Source organism: Bufo gargarizans, chromosome 2 (assembly GCF_014858855.1).
Source record: "Bufo gargarizans isolate SCDJY-AF-19 chromosome 2, ASM1485885v1, whole genome shotgun sequence".
Classification (NCBI taxonomy): Eukaryota; Metazoa; Chordata; class Amphibia; order Anura; family Bufonidae; genus Bufo; species Bufo gargarizans.
The window spans coordinates 241,826,064-241,844,059 of NC_058081.1; the positions used below are offsets into that span (position 1 = coordinate 241,826,064).

The following is a 17,996-nucleotide window of genomic DNA, read 5'->3' on the forward strand; positions in this document are numbered from 1 at the left end:
TATTTCTCAGAGGGGAATACAATCGGGAAAATGATGGCATATTTAGCAAAGGCGGAGAATCCTCAAACGGTGGTAGCAGCCATTCGGCTAGACTCAGGTGTAGAGATATCTAACCCAGAAGATATTTGTGCCCAGTTTGCATCATATTACGCCAAACTATATACTTCTAATTACACTACATCTGCTGGTCCGAAGGAATATCTAGATCAGTAAATATTTACACAACTCTCTGGAGAAGACAGGGCTCTGTTAGACTCCCCCATCGCTTCACAATAAATTTAGGTTGCCATTAAATCTATCGCCCCTTACAAGACCCAAGGTCCAGATGGTTTCCCCACTGAGTGGTATAAGCTAGACGCAGAGAATTTCGGCACCCGGTTGAGTGGGCTTTTTGTTCACCGATTGGAGTTGTCTCAGTTGCCAACCTCTTTCTCTGAGGCCTTCATAGTGGTGAGCCACAAGCTGGGGAAGCTGCCAGATCAATGTAGCTCATATCATCCCATTTCTCTTATCAACTTAGATGCTAAGGGTTCTGGCATCACGTTTAGCAGAACTTATCTATAGTAGGCCCAGATCAATCAGGTTTCATGCCTGGAAAGTCCACTGATATAAATCTAAGGAGACTACGCAAATCTGCAGGTCAAGCATGATAACGCTGGTAATAGAGCTATAGCTTCCCTAGACAATGAGAAAGCCTTTGATTCGGTGGAGTGGATCTTTCTGGAGAACTACAGTTATCAGTGATAGAGATCAACTAATTCAGATCAAATGGTTACATCGAGTTTATTTAACACCGGTTAGACTATAAAGTATGCACAAACTGGATAGTGCCCAGTGCACTAGATGTGATGGGGATAAGGGAACTCTGATCAACATGATTTGGAGTTGTCCAGTTATTGCTGCGTACTGGCTAGAGATATATGAGTTTCTAAATAAAAAATTTAATCTGCTAGTTCTCCAGAGAATAGTCTTCTGGGGCTCATCAATTACCTGGTTCAGATTAAGCATTCTAGAATTTTGTATCGGCTCCCAATGTTTTATGCCAGGAAAATTATCCTGTTGAATTGGAAACCCGCTAAAATCCCCTCTGTTCAGCACTGGTTGCAGATCATAGATGCAGCTTTGCCAATGTATAGGTTAACTTTCTTAGCGAAGGGTAAGCCGTGGAAATTTGAAAAAAATCTGGGGACCTTGGTTGGCATCAGGGACATTACTCCCGTAGGGATGGTGTGGGCCCGTGGCGCTACGAATGGATGAGTGTGTGAGTGTGTGTTTACATTTGTCTAATCTCTGAAGAAGTGGTAATGGGTCACAGCACTGACATTCACATTACTGAAATGCACTGTGAGAGATATTCCTATATTGCTGTATAAATATGCCACAACTGTGTGTTATCAGGGAGGATGACCAATTTTGAGACTTGTATTGTGAGTCCGTTAGATGTTGAAGAATGAAAATAAAGACTAAAAAGAAAAAAGAAAAAAGATGAATTTAAATACTCGGTGGATGAGTGGTAGATTCTGAAACAATCCTGCATGCACAGGCGAGGTTTTTCAGGGCAGGTTTCGCAGTGGTAAATGGTGTCTTTCCTTATCCCTCTTTTGGAACACACCCTGCATCTTTTTTTGGTCCTTCCCTTCCTTGCTGTCTGGGGGACTTGACCTGGAAAATGTTGCCCTGGTACAACACAGGCACCATGACTTCCAGAAAAATTAGGACCTTGATAACCACTTCTTGGAACTGAAGGACAGTTACTGTGTGGCCTGCAGATTGAAATAGCACGTACATTGCCATCTGTACAATATGTACGGCCAGCTTTTTGTACCACACTTTAATTTTTCATGTGGCATTGTAGGGCTTCAGAAGTTGATCTGAAAGATCAACCCCCCCTCCCCTTTCATGTTCCTGTTGTATTCAAGGATGCAAACTGGTTTAGGGGTAGTGGTTGTGGTACCTCGTACAGCAGCAGGGGGGCAGGCATTTGTGTGAATGGTGGTCAGTAAAAGGACGTCCCTCTTGTCCTTGTACTTAACCACCAGCATGTTCTCATGGAGGAGAGCCCTGCTTTCAACCATACTCTGTGGTTGCCCTTCCAGGGATCTAGGGAGGCCTCTCTGATTTTTGTAATTTTTGCGCACTGTGCCGCAAGCCACAGTACCTCTGGCAGTTAGGGACATAAATAGGGGTATGCTGGTATAATAGTTATCCACATAGAGGTGGTAACCCTTATCCAGAAGTGGGTGCAGCAAGTCCCACACTATCTTCCCACTAACTCCTAGGATGGGGGTTCTATCCAGCAATATTTTCCTTCATAAATGCAGAACTTGTGGGTGTACCTGGAGCTACTCTCACAAAGTTTGTAAATCTTAATGTCATACCTTGCCCGTTTGCTAGGCAGGTACTGGCGGAATCTAACCGTCCCTTTGAAAAGTAATAGGGACTTATCTACACAGGCATTTTTATCAGGGGCGTACACCTCAGCACAATCTATCTCTATGCCCACAAAATCCGGAATTTAGGGCTGATAAGGGTAGACTTGGGGGACTGCCTCCGCTGCTACCCTGGGGTGCCTTCTAGAGGGTCCCTCATCAGCAGATGATGATGAGGGGGTAGAGGAGTAGAGGAAAGTGGCATCCTCTTGTCCCTCACTGGCAGACTCAGTATCAGAGGCAAGCATGGCATATGCCTCTTCAGCTGAGTATATTTGTTGGGACGGACGGGCCATTTTTATTTTATTGACGTGACGTGTGAAATGTGTAAACCTTTATTTAGTGTGAGGGGTGTGTATGTTGTTTTCACACGTGAAGGGGCTTGTAATAAATTAAAAATATAGAGAAAAGGAGTTTCAGACCGGGTCTCAGCTCTCTAGGATTTACAGTTCCTGAGATATTCCCAAAAAATGACCTGAATTAACCAATAAAAGCCAGCAAGCCTTTCACTTAAATACGAACTGCCATTTACACGGTCACATGTCCCTTATTAGCCAATAGAAGCTCGCAGGTCCTACTCCAGGTTGCCATAACAACTTATCACAGCAGGTTTTAGCAGTTTGCAGGTCCTTAAATATTCAGTCATATGACGTATGACAGCACAACTACACTGCTACATGCATGGGGGGCAGAGGCCACTATTAAACGGACGGGTGCTGTGGAGTTCACTGTTCAAGGGGCGGCAACTGTGAAGGTCACTGTTAAAGGGGGGTGGTCAATGTTAAAGGGGCGGACACTGTGAAGGTCACTGTTAAAGGGGCGGGCACTGTGGAGGTCACTGTTAAAGGGGCGGGCACTGTGGAGGTCATTGTTAAAGGGGCGGGCACTGTGGAGGTCATTGTTAAAGGGGCAGGCACTGTGGAGATCACTGTTAAAGGGGCGGTCACTATTAAAGGGACGGGCACTGTGGAAGTCACTGTTAAAGGGGTGGTCAATGTTAAAGGGGCGGACACTGTGGAGGTCACTGTTAAAGGGGAGGGCACTGTGGAGGTCACTGTTAAAGGGGCAGGCACTGTGCAGGTCAGTGTTAAAGAGGCGGCCACTGTGGAGGCCACTGTTAAAGGGACAAGCACTGTGGAGATCACGGTTAAAGGGGCAGGCACTATGGAGGCCATTATTAAAGGGGCGGATACTGTAGAGGTCACTGTTATGGGGGAAACTGTTGATATCTTTTTACGACACACAGAAACATAAAATTAAATAGATAAAATATACCCGTGCGAAGCCGGGTCCTTCTGCTAGTATATATATATACATATATAAAACTAACTACACGAAAAAAAAAGAATATGCACAGTAAACTTAGCAAACGAGTCAGAAAAATGGATGTTTCTGATCAGCACTCAGCAGGTGCAGGACGCACACATACAGAGATTATGTGCGTGTAAAAATCTACACTAACACTACCTAAAATTGATTTCTATGTAACAGGAATTAGGGCTTGGGAAGGGGGGGGGGGTGGATTAGGGATCTGGAACTTCTGCTGCTGCAAAAAAAATCTATAAAAAAAAAAAAATCACTGCAGCAGATGTTCTTCTTCTTTTCACAGGTACCAGTAATCAGTGGTGGTGAACCACAAGTCCCAGCAGGTCAGATACAGCACAGAGGGGCACAGGTCCACTCTGCATGCAGTCTCCAGCTAGAATGGCTGCATGCACAGAGGGATTCCTCCCGTTCCCTCTGCTGCTGTAGCGCTCCCATTGGCTGGAGCGTTGTTCCAGCCAATAACAGCGCTGGCAGGGGACACCAAACACTGTAGTCCCCTGCCTGACCTCGGAGGAGACAGGTGCTGACTAGTTCAGCACCGGTCACCTCCACATGACCCCCCCCCCCTCCCCCCTGAGGCTCCATACTGCTTCCAGCACTGCGATGTGCCGATCTTTATTGAACGGCCAATCGCAGCGATTGTAGCTGCAGGGGAACGGAAAGACGTCATGCTGCCCTTACCCGGCATGGATGCCCAATTCCCCCCGCGATCCCCTCCCAGAACCTGGCGGACCTTGCACCGTACATGTACATGTGGTCCTTAAGTCACGTCTAGCTGTGCCGTACATGTACGGTCCAGGTCCTGAAGGGGTTAAATGATAACCAAATAATACATCACAGCTTTTATATGATTTTACCTGATGCAGTCTGCCATATTCAACACTGTTATATTCTTCAGAGATGCAAGAGCTTTAAGACTGATATCTGTAATTTTTTGGCAATCAGCTATATAAATGTGGTTCAGGTTAGGACTGGATCTGCTAATTGCTTTGATGCTGCCATCAGTAATCCGACTGTTTCCTGTTGGAAAATACAGTGATATTACTGAAAATATTAGGGTAACATTCATTCAACTAGAAAATTATTTTGGGTGTCCTACCTTCAAGTCTGATCTTCACAAGTTTCCGCCCTTGTGCCAGAACCTTGAAAGCTGCGTCAGAAAGATGAGGAGAGCCCAGCAGAGATATAGTCACGATGTTCTGGCACTTCTCAAGCAACGTCTACAAAAAGAAAATCAAATATGAAATGTGCTTAGTATCATAGTGTGTTAAGAAGAAAAAACTGAGGAGTGCTGATACGGTATTAATAACTGAATACTAAAACTCTATGGTTGATCTGCATATATACCGGTATCTAGATACAATTATCTATACAATAAAGCTGCATCAGTGAACATGTTTAATGCAAAATCAGGCTCCCCACACTCATACAGTGCGGGTCAAAGAGATGTCAACTCTGGACCAAGATTCCTTATGACCCATGACTGGGCAACAAACATGTAGTAACAGAACTAGGACATACTGTATATCATCCCCCTTAACATTATTTTAATCTAAATCTAGTGTCCAATAAACCCTGGAAAGGTAATCCGGGAACATCTTTCCATCTATTTCATAAGGCCTCAAATGTAGTAATACGACTCATTTTCAAATACAGTATATCCCTCTTTACAATCTAATGACAGTGTTAATTCTATTAATGAGTTCACACTTGGTGGGAGGGTTCTGCTGGACTTAAAGGGGTTCTCTGGGAATTAAGAAAACAAAAATACTTAATTATTACTTTATAATAAATATTTTCCCAAATACCTTTCATTATTTATAATGGCTAGTTTTGTCTAGGGAGCGATCATCAGAGGAACCAAAATGGCCGCCGTCCTATTAGTACACACAAAACCTGTCATAATCCCATAGCAGAGTGGCCGAGACTGGTGGCTGTGGCTGGTGGCCGAGACTGTGACTGCGGCTGAGATTGCTGGCTGTGGCTTGTGGCTGAGACTGCTGGCACTGAGTTCTGGCTGTGGCTGAGACTGCTGACTGTGGCTGAGACTGCTGGCACTGACTGGTGGCTGTGGCTGAGACTGCTGGCTGCGGCTTGTGGCTGAGACTGCTGCCACTGAGTGCCAGCTGTAGCTGAGACTGCTGGCACTGACTGGTGGCTAAGACTGGTGTCTGTGGCTGGTGGCACTGACTGATGGTTGAGCTGGCTGGCACTGACTGGTGGCTGACACTGCTGGCACTGTGACTGGTGGCTGTGGCTGTACGACTGGCACTGACTGCTGGTGTTGAGACTGCTGGTAGCGACTGCTGGGTCAGACTGCTGACAGGGGCTCCACTCTATATTGCTGATAGTGCTGTGACTGACGAACAGAAATGATGGCTGGGACTGACGAACAGAAATGGCGGCTGTGACAGACAAACAGAAATGGTGGCGCTCCGACCTTCTTGTCGTTGCGCTGGTGTGAGCGGTGCGAGGGGCGTGTTATTATTAGGGTTATTCCTGCAGTATAGAAATCTTTTGCTAGAGGTAGTTGTACATTGTGTGTGTGTGTGTATATATATATATATATATATATATATATATTAGGGATCGACTGATATTGATTTTTTAGAGCCGATACTGATAACCTGTGAACTTCTAGGCAGATAGCCAATAACTTATACCGACATTCTGTGCATTTTCATTTTTGAAAAAATAAAATAAAAAATTTGGTTACGGCGTTCACCACATTGGAGATTTAAAAAAATGTTTTTTAATAGTTTAGACTTCTCGGACATGGCAATATGTGATATGTTTATTTATTGTTTACATGTAAAATTGGGAAAGGGGGTGATTTATACTTAATATTTTGGTGGGGGGGGGGTTCCCTTTTTTTTTTCTTTTTATTTAAAGGGAACCTGTCACCAGGATTTTGTGTATAGAGCTGAGGACATGGGTTGCTAGATGGCCGCTAGCACATCCGCAATACCCAGTCCCCATAGCTCTGTGTGCTTTTATTCTGTAAAAAATCCAGAGAAGAGTCATATTTTCAAGCTCCGACTCATCTCAGGTTAATTTGCATATGTATCAAATTGTTTTTTTTACACAATAAAAGCACATAGAGCTATGGGGACTGGATATTACAGATGTGCTAGCGGCGATCTAGCAACCCATGTCCTCAGCTCTATACCCAAAATCCAGATGACAGGTTCCCTTTAATAACTATTTCCCCCCTTAGGGGCTAGAACCTGGGATCTTTTCATCCCTTGTCCTATTCACCCTGATAGATCTCTATTACGGTGAATAGGACTTGACACTCTCCCTGCTGCCCTGTGCATAGTACACACAGCAGCAGAGAGCTGACCATGGCAGCCAGGGCTTCAGTAGCATCCTGGCTGCCATGGTAAATGGTCAGAGCCTCAGGATTACGCTGCTGGGGCTCCGATCAGAAGCTGCCACTGCACCACCAATGAGGAGGAGTGGAGGGGACCCTGTGGCCACTGCCACCAATGATTTTAATACTGGGGGGTGCGGGAGCGCACTGCCCCACCAATGTTTTTAATACTGGGGAGGGCGCACTGCGCCACCAATGATAATTAATGTTTAATACAGGAAGCGGGTGTGTCGGCGCAGAATCAGATAGCAGGCACCCTGCCTCTGACAGGGAGCTGCGATCAGCGGCAGCAGTTAACCCCTCAGGTGCGGCACTTGAGGGGTTAACTGCCGCTGATCGCAGCTTCCTGTCATATAGGCTGGGCACCGCATCCTGTATTTGCATTAGACGTTAATTATCATTTGTGGCACAGTGCGTCCGCCCCTCCTCCTCCCGTCTCTCCTCATTGGCAGCGCGGCACAGGGGGAGGGAGAGTGACTCCTTCTCCCCTGTGCTGCTGAAGGAACGCGCTCATGTTCTGTGATAGCGCGCTGGACGCATTATCGGCATATTGGCAAGGTTAGATGCTGATACCAATAACTTGAAAAATCATAAATATCGGCTGATAGTATCGGTAACTCCGATAATCAGTCGATCCCTAATATATATAACTTTTTTTTATGAGGCAAGGTAACCAAAAAATGGCTGCTCTGGCACAGTTTTTATTATTAGTTTTTTTACAATGTTCACCTGACAGAGTAGATAATGTGATATTTTTATAGAGCAGGTCATAACGATGCAGCGATACCTAATAAGTCTATTTTTGAGGGGGGATTTACACAATAAATTTTTTGGGGAAAAAAAGTAATGTTTTTGTGTTTCCATTTTCTGAAAGCCATATTTTTTTTTTTTGGGGATGAATGTCTAAGGTAGGGTCTCTTTTTTTGCTGGAAGAGATGATGGTTTGATTGGTACTATTTAGGGGCACATATGATTTTTTGATGGCTTGTGTCACGGCATATGGTGTACGCTGTGACACTGTTGCCACACTTGCGGTTGCCCGCGGAAACGTGTTGCTGTGAGAGCATGCGGTGGCAGTGATTGCCGTGACATGGTTGCCACGCATGCGGTTGCCGGTGGTTACGTGTTTGGTATGCTTGTGTGTGCACTTCCCCTTTAAGTTGTAGCCTCCCTCTGTCTGGTGCTGTAAGGGTTAACTCCCTGACTGGGTGTGGTCACTTGGCTTATATCTTCTGTGGTTTCCTGGCTGGAGTCTGTTTAACTTCAGCTGTGGTTGGTGCTGGAGCTCTGCTCCAGTCCAGGGTGTTCCATCTGTCCAGTTAGGGCCACCCTTGTGTCATGACATTGATGACCACAAGGGTGGCCCTCACTGGACAGATGGAACACCCTGGACTGGAGCAGAGCTCCAGCACAAACCACAGCTGAAGTAACAGCAACATCATGTGTGGCAACCATGTCACAGCAATCACCCGGAAGGCCGAGACACTGCCACTGCATGCTCTCACAGCAACAAACTGCCGCGGGCAATCGCAAGTGTGGCAACAGTGTCACAGCGTACACCATAGGCCGTGACAGCTTGGTATTACACTTTTTGTGATGTAAGATGATAAAAAAAATAGCTTTTTTGGCACATTTTTATTTATTTATATTATTTATGGTGTTTACCAGACGGGTTGGATAACATATAATTTTTATAGAGCAGGTTGTTACGGACACAGCGATGCCTAATATGTGCAATTTTTTAACTTTATTTTATTCAATAAAAGTATGTTTGAAAAAAATATATAATGTTTTTGTGTCTCCATTTTCTGAAAGCCATACGATTGGCTTATGTAGGGGCTCATTTTTTGTTGGATGAGGTTACGGTTTAATTGGTGCTAATTTTGGATACATACGACTTTTTTATCACTTTTTATACAATTTTTTGCAAAGTGTGGTGGGCAAAATTGCAATTCCATCATATTATTATTATTTTTTTACGGTATTCACCATGCGGTAAAAATAACATGATCCTTTTATAGATCAGGTCCTTACGGATGCGGCGATAGTAAACATGTTTAGTGTTTTTTATTTTTTGCATTTTTAACCAATTATGTGTGGATATAGAAATTTTTTATTTATTTTTTTAACTTTTTTCACTTTCTTTACAACATTTTTTGGACCCATACCCACTTAGTTCTTGCAGATCCAGTGGGTCTGATGGCTTACATTACACTGCAGTACACTATATAGTTTACTGCAGTGTATTGAAGTCACACTAAGCCTGATCAGGCTCCTGCCTTTAGAAGCAGGAGCTGATCAGGCTTAGATATACCACGGTAAGCCGGATGCCTGTGAAGGCGTCTGTTGCCATGGTAACCATCTGGAGGCTACCACAGCTCAGCGGCTCGATGGGGAGAGAGCTCCCTCCGTTTACCCTTCAAGCATAGGCCGCTGCCACAGCAGAGCAGGGGCCCAATGGTTAGCCCCTCCATACATCGGTCCCTAAGGACCACGGCATGGAAGGGGTTAAACGGCTGTTTTAAAGCAGAGTGTTAGCTGGACATTACAGCCAAAACTCTACCCAGCTGCCACTCTGCCATCCTGAAAAGGGAGGGGGGGGGGGGGGTGCTGCACGCTCTGCATCTCCTTCACAGCTGCTCATCAGGACTTCAACTCCCAGAGGTCTGTGCGGCGAAGGCGGCGCATGCACACTGGCTGTTTGTGCGCTACGCTGCTGGTGAGCCGAGAGAAGAGCGGATTATTTTGAATTTTTTTTTTGGTGACGGGTTCCCTCGAATGTTCAGTTGGAAGGAAAGCAAAGAGTCAGTTAAATAAACCTTATGGTGTTACCTTTTTTTTAAAAAAAAAATGTAAAATGAGGCCTATGGTAGACCAAATTCACTTTTAATTTGGTTGAAAAATGTAAACACACCATCCGTCGGCACCTGACTCAAGAACAATGCACCCTTATCCTCCCACTTGGATAACATGCTTGGCACAACCCCATCTGCCCCGGTCATTTGATGGCTACACAAGTGCGCGGCTCTTTACATGTGGTGGGTGTGGATTACGCAAAATAAATTGGCAGTAAATTATAGCACTATCCATTTGAATGGGGTTTTGAAACCACCATCTACAGGTAACTTTCCACACTGAAAAGTGAGCATCCTGCAGATTTTCAAACTGAAATGCTCAGTATGTGGAAGAAATGTCACACATTCCATCCTTTCAACGCATAGCACTGAAATCCATTGTGAATCCACAGCAAGAAGGTGTAAAAATGTTGGCAATTGTAGCCTTACCCCTACAGTTACAATGCAGTAACTGAATGACATGTAGTATCCATAGAAGGAGCATTTATATGTTTTCACTTGAACGTTAAAGTGGTTGTCCAGGCTGCAGACAGTGAAGGCCATCAATATCAGATCAGTGGGGTTCCACTTGAATGGGAGCTGAACTGCAGTACCCCAGCAAGGCCACTACACAGTGTATGGAGCTGTGGCTTCCAGCTTGGTACACTGTATAGTTTCTGGCACTGTGCCCGAAACAGATGACCAGTGGGGGTTCTGTCTGTTGGACGCCCACTGATCTGATATTAATTACCTATCCTGAGAAAAGGGCATACATTTCTGTAGCCCAGACAAGTCCTTTAATTTAGTTCATACAGTGTGATTTTTTTGCATGGCAAATATCAATATCAAGTATTTTCAATCTAATATAGTTAGCAAATGTGTCTCTTTTGTGGATGCCTTCGAATGCCTTCAAAAGAACATGTATCCACGCAAGATAAATCCATACACTCTAAACAATGTGGAACATATTTTAGCCCCATCACAAATAAAGCTCACATCTAAGGCTACATGCACATGACCGTGCCGTTTTTTGCGGTCCACAAACCGCAGATCCGCAAAAAACGTAAGCCACCCATGTGCCTTCCTCAATTTACGGAACGCAACGGGCGGCCCATTGTAGACATGCCTATTTTTGTCCGCAAAACGGGGCCTCGGAACGCAGCAACGGATGCGGACAGCACACGGAGTGCTGTCCGCATCTTTTGCGGCCCCATTGAAGTGAATGGGTCCGCACCTGAGCTACAAAAATTGCGGCTCGGATGCAGACCCAAAAAACGGTCGTGGGCATGAGGCTAAAAAATTGGGAACATGGCTGTGATAGCCTTTACTTACTGTGATACAGTTGTCTGTTAGAGTAAACATATCATTGATTCTTAGGTGTTGAAGAGAAGCACATCCATCAGCAATATATTTGAAACCATCAACCGATATCTGAAGGGAAAGAGGATTAACATTGCTCATTGAGTCTATGAGGACATGACTGCATGAGAATATTCAGAATACAAAAATACAGTTACAAATGTGGAACTTAAAGGGCTTCTGTCACCCCCCAAAAGTACTGCTATTTGTCAATATATAGGGCTCTTACCCTTTTCTGTTGGCTAGTTTCTTTAAAAACGTCCGTTTTATAATATGTAAATTACCTCTCTACCAGTAAGTAGGGCGTCTACTTGCTGGTAGCCGCCGCATCCGCCTTTAAAAAAAAACGCCCCTCCTCCTGCTGATTGACAGGGCCAGCGAGTGCTCTCCTCCTCCAGCTGGCCCTGTCTGCAATTCAAATCCCACGCCTGCACCTCATTCGGCACAGGCGCTCTGAGAGAAGGACGCTCGCTTCCTCAGCACTGCCTCAGTGCGCCTGCACCGATGACGTCTTCTGTTTCGGGTGACGTCATCGGCGCAGGCGCACTGAGGAAGCGAGCGTCCTTCTCTCAGATCGCCTGCGCCGAATGAGGTGCAGGCGCGGGATTTGAATTGCAGACAGGGCCAGCCGGAGGAGGAGAGCACTCGCTGGCCCTGTCAATCAGCAGGAGGGGGCATTTTTTTGAAAGGAGGATGCGGCGGCTACCAGCAAGTAGACGCCTTACTTGCTGGTAGAGAGGTAATTTACATATTATAAAAGTGCAGTTTTTAAAGAAACTAGCCAACAGAAAAGGGTAAGAGCACTATATATTGAAAAATCGCAGTATAAGGATTTTAATTAGCCTAAAAAAAAATATGACTTTTGGGGGGTGACAGAAGCCCTTTAATTCTTATTACTTTACACTAAAAAACAAACAAACAAAAAAAAACAACGTGCTCATCACGTGTTCTTCTACCTACGGACAAAATTCATGTCCTTCAATATGGATCAACAAAGGCTCTTCACTTTCGTTAGGCTGGTTTCACACATGGCTTTTAGCTCTAGCTTTGGTTCAATAAAATTGTGTCTTTTTTTTTTAAAGCCTGAGAATATCAGTGCACCAGGTTTTAATTGTAAGGCTGAGTTCACATTACCAGTTAGCTTTCTGTTCTTCTGATCCGTCAGAAGAACAGGAAAAAAAAGAATCCTTTATTTTGAGTATCAGTTCTAGACAGTTACCATCATTTTAGCCCCGTCAAAAATAATTGATGGAACTGACACAAACTGAGGAGAGGATCAGTTTTTTATCCCCTGTTCTTCTGACAGATCAGTAGAAGGGAAAACTAAACGGTGATGTGAACCCGGCCTAACATGGGTGTCCCTCTGTACTATGCTATCAGTAGGAATGTTCAAATGTAGCAGCGTTCCAAAAAGGCAAAATGTTTGGCAATAAGAATGCATTTAGGTGACATGCCTTATGGTTGTTTTTACTTGAGTGCTGATATACACCTATCATTCTCAGTCAGTGTCGGACTGGGGTGTGTAGGGCCCACCAGTAACATTTATTCTGGGGGTTCACTACACAGATAAATGCAAATTTTACCAGTTCACACAGCATCACACAGCAGCAAGACGTTACAAGGTGACCGATAGGGGTCCTGCCACGAATTCAAGAAGGCGGGTGTATGGGAAATGAAGATACTGGCTGGCTTGCCTCGGTGTCTACAAGTCATCTCAGCCACCCAATCCAACTATAATAATAAACTTTTAAATAATCTACCCAGTTTTTTTTTTATATGGATGTTTAGGCTGGTTGAGATGTTGAACTCTGCCTATCTATACCTGGTGCAGTCACTCTACTTTGCCATGTGCCAGGTGTGAAGAGGGTGGGGGACTAGTTGCCCAGCTTGATCAGGGCCCACCACGGGATTCACCTGTACCTCTGAGGACATATTCGCACGTATCAGTGTAGTGGGCCCCAGTCTGATACTAGAGATGACTTCCCACTTCTACTCTTCACTGCTGAGCTCCGGCCCCTCCTGCACTGATCACACAATGTGATATCTGGAGGAGGCTATGGCACTTGTGGGGCCGTCAATTACGGCACAACTATGGATATTGAGATTTATAGGACAGTTATCTGTTATGGGGCCACTGTGGATGGCATTTGTAGGGGCACCATGGTTGTCACCTTTGGCATCAGTGTGGATAGCTCCTATGTTAGCAATATTGCTGGGAGTGGTAGGGGCAGTGTGAATTCCACTTATGTAGACTCAGTGGCAGGCAGTTTGTGGGCACAGTGGCTTTCAATTATGGAGGTAGTGTGGCTGGCAGTTATGGGGGCACATTGTCTAGAAGTTATGGGGGCGCTGGGTCTATCACCACTGGCATCACTGTGGATAACACCTGTCGGGATCAGTATTGTTGAGATTTCTTGGGGAACAATGGCTGCCAGTTATGAACACAGCAGAGAAAACTTATAGGGGCATTGGTTGGCACTTATATGCCATTGTCGTTCACCATCTGTAATGGGCACATTGTAGATAGCACAGGGGGCCCACAATTGTAAGATCTGTAAGGCCCCTTTCACACGAGCGAGTTTTCAGCGCGGGTGCAATGCGTGAAGTGAACGCATTGCACCCGCGCTGAATCTGGACCCATTCATTTCTATGGGGCTGTGCACACGAGCAGTGATTTTCATGCATCACTTGTGCGTTGCATGAAAATTGCAGCATGTTCTATATTCTGCGTTTTTCACGCACCGCAGGCACCATAGAAGTGAATGGGGCTGCGCGAAAATCGCAAGCATCCGGAAGCAAGTGCGGATGCGGTGCGATTTTCACCCACGGTTGCTAGGAGACGATCAGGATGGGGACCCGATCATTATTATTATTATTATTATAATAGCATTCTTAACACCTTAAGGACCCGGCTCATTTTCACCTTAAGGACCAGGCCATTTTTTGCAAATCTGACCAGTGTCACTTTAAGTGGTGATAACTTTTAAAACGCTTTAACTTATCCAGGCCATTCTGAGATTGTTTTTCGGCACACATTGTACTTCATGACACTGGTAAAATGAAGTTAAAAAAATACATTTTTATTTATAAAAAGATATAAGTTTCCAAAAATTTGTAAAAAAATTGCAAATTTCCAAGTTTCAATTTCTCTACTTCTATAATACATAGTAATACCTCCAAACATATTTATTACTTTACATTCCCCATATGTCTACTTCACGTTTGCATCATTTTGGGAATGATATTTTATATTTTGGGGATGTTACAAGGCATAGAAGTTTGGAAGCAAATCTTGAAATTGTTCTGAACTTTTCAAAAACCCAATTTTTAGGGACCAGTTCAGGTCTGAAGTCACTTTGTTAGGCTTATATAATAGAAACCACCCAAAAATGACACTATTCTAGATACTACACTCCTCAAGGTATTCAAAACTGATTTTACAAACTTTGTTAACCCTTTAGGTGTTCCACAAGAATTAATGGAAAATACAGATACAATTTCAATTTTTGGGCACATTTTCCATTTTAATAATTTTTTTTCCAGTTACAAAGCAAGGGTTAACAGCCAAACAAGACTCAATATTTAGGGCTCTGATTCTGTAGTTTACAGAAACACCCCATATGTGGTCATAAACCACTGTACGGGCACACGGCAGGTCGCAGAAGGAAAGGAATGCCATACGGTTTTGGAAAGGCAGATTTTGCTAGACAGTTTTTTTTGGACACCATGTCCCATTTGAAGCCCCACTGATGCACCCCTAGAGTAGAAACTCCATAAAAGTGACTCCATCTAAGAAACTACACCCCTCAAGGTATTCAAAACGTCGTTAACCCTTTAGGTGTTCCACAAGAGTTATTGGCAAATAGAGATGACATTTCAGAATTAAAATTTTGGGGTAAATTTTCCATTTTACAATTTTTTTTCCAGTTACAAAGCAAGGGTTAACAGCCAAACAAAACTCATTATTTATGGCCCTGATTCTGTAGTTTACAGAAACACCCCATATGTGGTCGTAAATCACTGTACGGGCACACGGCAGGGCGCAGAAGGAAAGGAATGTCATACGGTTTTTGGAAGGCAGATTTTGCTAGACAGTTTTTTTGGACACCATGTCCCATTTGAAGCCCCTCTGATGCACCCCTAGAGTAAAAACTCCAAAAAAGTGACCCCATTTTAGAAGCTACAGGATAGGGTGAAAGTTTTGTTGGTACTAGTTTAGGGTACATATGATTTTTGGTTGCTCTATATTACACTTTTTGTGAGGCAAGGTAACAAGAAATAGCTTTTTTGGCACAGTTTTTTTTTGTTATTTACAACATTCATCTGACAGGTTAGATCATGTGGTATTTTTATAGAGCAGGTTGTCACGGACGCGGCGATACCTAATATGTATACATTTTTTTTTATTTATGTAAGTTTTACACAATGATTTAATTTTTGAAACAAAAACGTTTTAGTGTCTCCATAGTCTGAGAGCCATAGTTTTTTCAGTTTTTGGGCGAATATCTAAAGTAGGGTCTCATTTTTTGTGGGATGAGATGACAGTTTTATTGGCACTATTTTGGGGTGCATATGACTTTTTGATCGCTTGCTATTACACTTTTTGTAATGTAAGGTGACAAAAAATTGTTTATTTAGCACAGTTTTTATTTTTTATTTTTTACGGTGTTCATCTGAGGGGTTAGCTCATGTGATATTATTATAGAGCTGGTCGATACGGACGCCGCGATACCTAATATGTATGCTTTTTTTTATTTATGTAAGTTTTACACAATAATATCATTTTTGAAACAAAAAAAATCATGTTATAGTGTCCCCACAGTTTTTTGATTTTTTGGGCCATTGTCTCATGTAAGGGCTCATTTTTTGCGGGATGAGGTGACGATTTAATTGGTTCTATTTTGGCGTACATGCAACTCTTTTGATCACTTTTATTACCTTTTTTGGGAAGTAAGGTGGGCAAAATTTCAATTTCCTGATAGTTTTTATGGCGTTCACCGTGTATGGAAAGTAACATGACAGTTTTATAGATCAGGTTGTTACGGACGCGGCGATACCTAATATGTGTAGTGTATTTTATTTTTTTTATTTTTATTCAGTGATAAATGTGTTTTTATTATCTTTTTTTCACTTTTTTTTACATTTTTTGGACCCAGACCCACTTGGTTCTTGAAGATCCAGTGGGTCTGATGTCTGTATAATACAGTACAGTACACTATATATTGTACTGTACTGTATTTTACTTAAACTGAACAGATCTATGCTGTTAGCATAGCTCTGTTCAGCACCATGGACAGCAGGACGCCTGAGAAGGCGTCCTGTTGCCATGGGAACCTTCCCCGTCTGCCACAACTGAGCAAAGGCACAGCAGCCCCCCGATGGCAGAAGGGGGGAGCTCCCTGACTTAACCCTTTCCATACCGCGGTCCATACGGACCGCGGTATGGAAAGGGTGAAACGGATAAACGGCTGACATTGCAGCGATGTCAGCCGTTTATACCAGAGTGTCAGCAATGTGCTGACACTCTGGTATACACTGGACACCAATGAAAATTTAGCGGGAGGCGGGCGGGGGATCGCGATCCAGCCTGCTGACCGCCGCTTCCCGCAACTGCCGCACCGCCCACAAACCGCCCCCCTGTACCCCGCCGACATAAATGCATTCAGGGGTGCAGGGGGGTTAAAAAAATTAGACTATGGCCATTTTTTACGTTTCTGATCCCTGAGGTCAGGGACCACAGGGATCAGAAACTACATAAAGCGCTGCAAACCGCAGGTCTGAATTGACCTGCGGTTTGCAGCGATCGTCGATATGGGGGGGTCACAGGACCCCCCTCGGCATTGACCCTGGGTGCCTGGCTGTGTGTAACAGCCGGAACTCAGCGCTGTCACCATGTCTGCAGACATGGTGACAGTTTAATGCCAGGACTAAGTACCGTTGCTCCAGGACGAGTATACTCGTCCAAGGTCCTGAAGGGGTTAATACAGAATGCATAGTACAATAGGGCTGGAGGGTTTAAAAAAATTAAAAATAATATAACTCACCTTAATCCACTTGATTGCGCAGCCCGGCTTCTCTTCTGTCTTCTTCTTTGCTGTGCACAGGAAAAGGACCTTTGATGACATCACTGCGCTCATCACATGGTCCGTCACATGATCCATCACCATGGTAAAAAAAGATCATGTGATGGACCATGTGATGAGTGCAGTGACATCATCAAAGGTCCTATTCCTGTGCACAGCAAAGAAGAAGACAGAAGAGAAGCCGGGCTGCGCGATCAAGTGGATTAAGGTGAGTTATATTATTTATTTATTTATTTTAACCCCTCCAGCCCTATTCTACAATGCATTCTGAATTAAGAATGCTATTTTCCCTTATAACCATGTTATAAGGGAAAATAATAAAATCGACACAACACCTAACCCAAACCCGAACTTCTGTGAAGAAGTCCGGGTTCGAGTCTGGGTACCAAACATGCAGATTTTTCCTACGCGTGTGCAAAACGCATTACAATGTTTTGCACCTGCGCGGAAAAAAATGCAAACATGGAACGCAATGAAAACTTGTTTTAGTGTCCAAATCGCACCATTTTCCCTGAACGCATCCGGCCTCAATCCACAATGCCCGGGCCTAAGTGTGGTGTGGCTAGCACTAACTATGGTTGGCAGTTATTAG

The 17,996-nt window shown here is 44.1% G+C and overlaps 1 protein-coding gene across 1 annotated transcript in view; it reads right to left on the reverse strand.

Moving 5' to 3' along the window:
- FBXL13 (F-box and leucine rich repeat protein 13) overlaps positions 1-17,996 on the reverse strand; it is a 249,774-nt gene that overhangs the window by 70,006 nt on the left and 161,772 nt on the right. The window contains exons 13-15 of the mRNA XM_044280157.1: positions 11,295-11,393; positions 4,855-4,975; positions 4,613-4,775 (exon numbers count right to left, since the gene is read on the reverse strand). Coding sequence (XP_044136092.1) covers positions 4,613-4,775; positions 4,855-4,975; positions 11,295-11,393 — 383 coding nt within the window. The remainder of the gene's footprint in view (positions 1-4,612; positions 4,776-4,854; positions 4,976-11,294; positions 11,394-17,996) is intronic.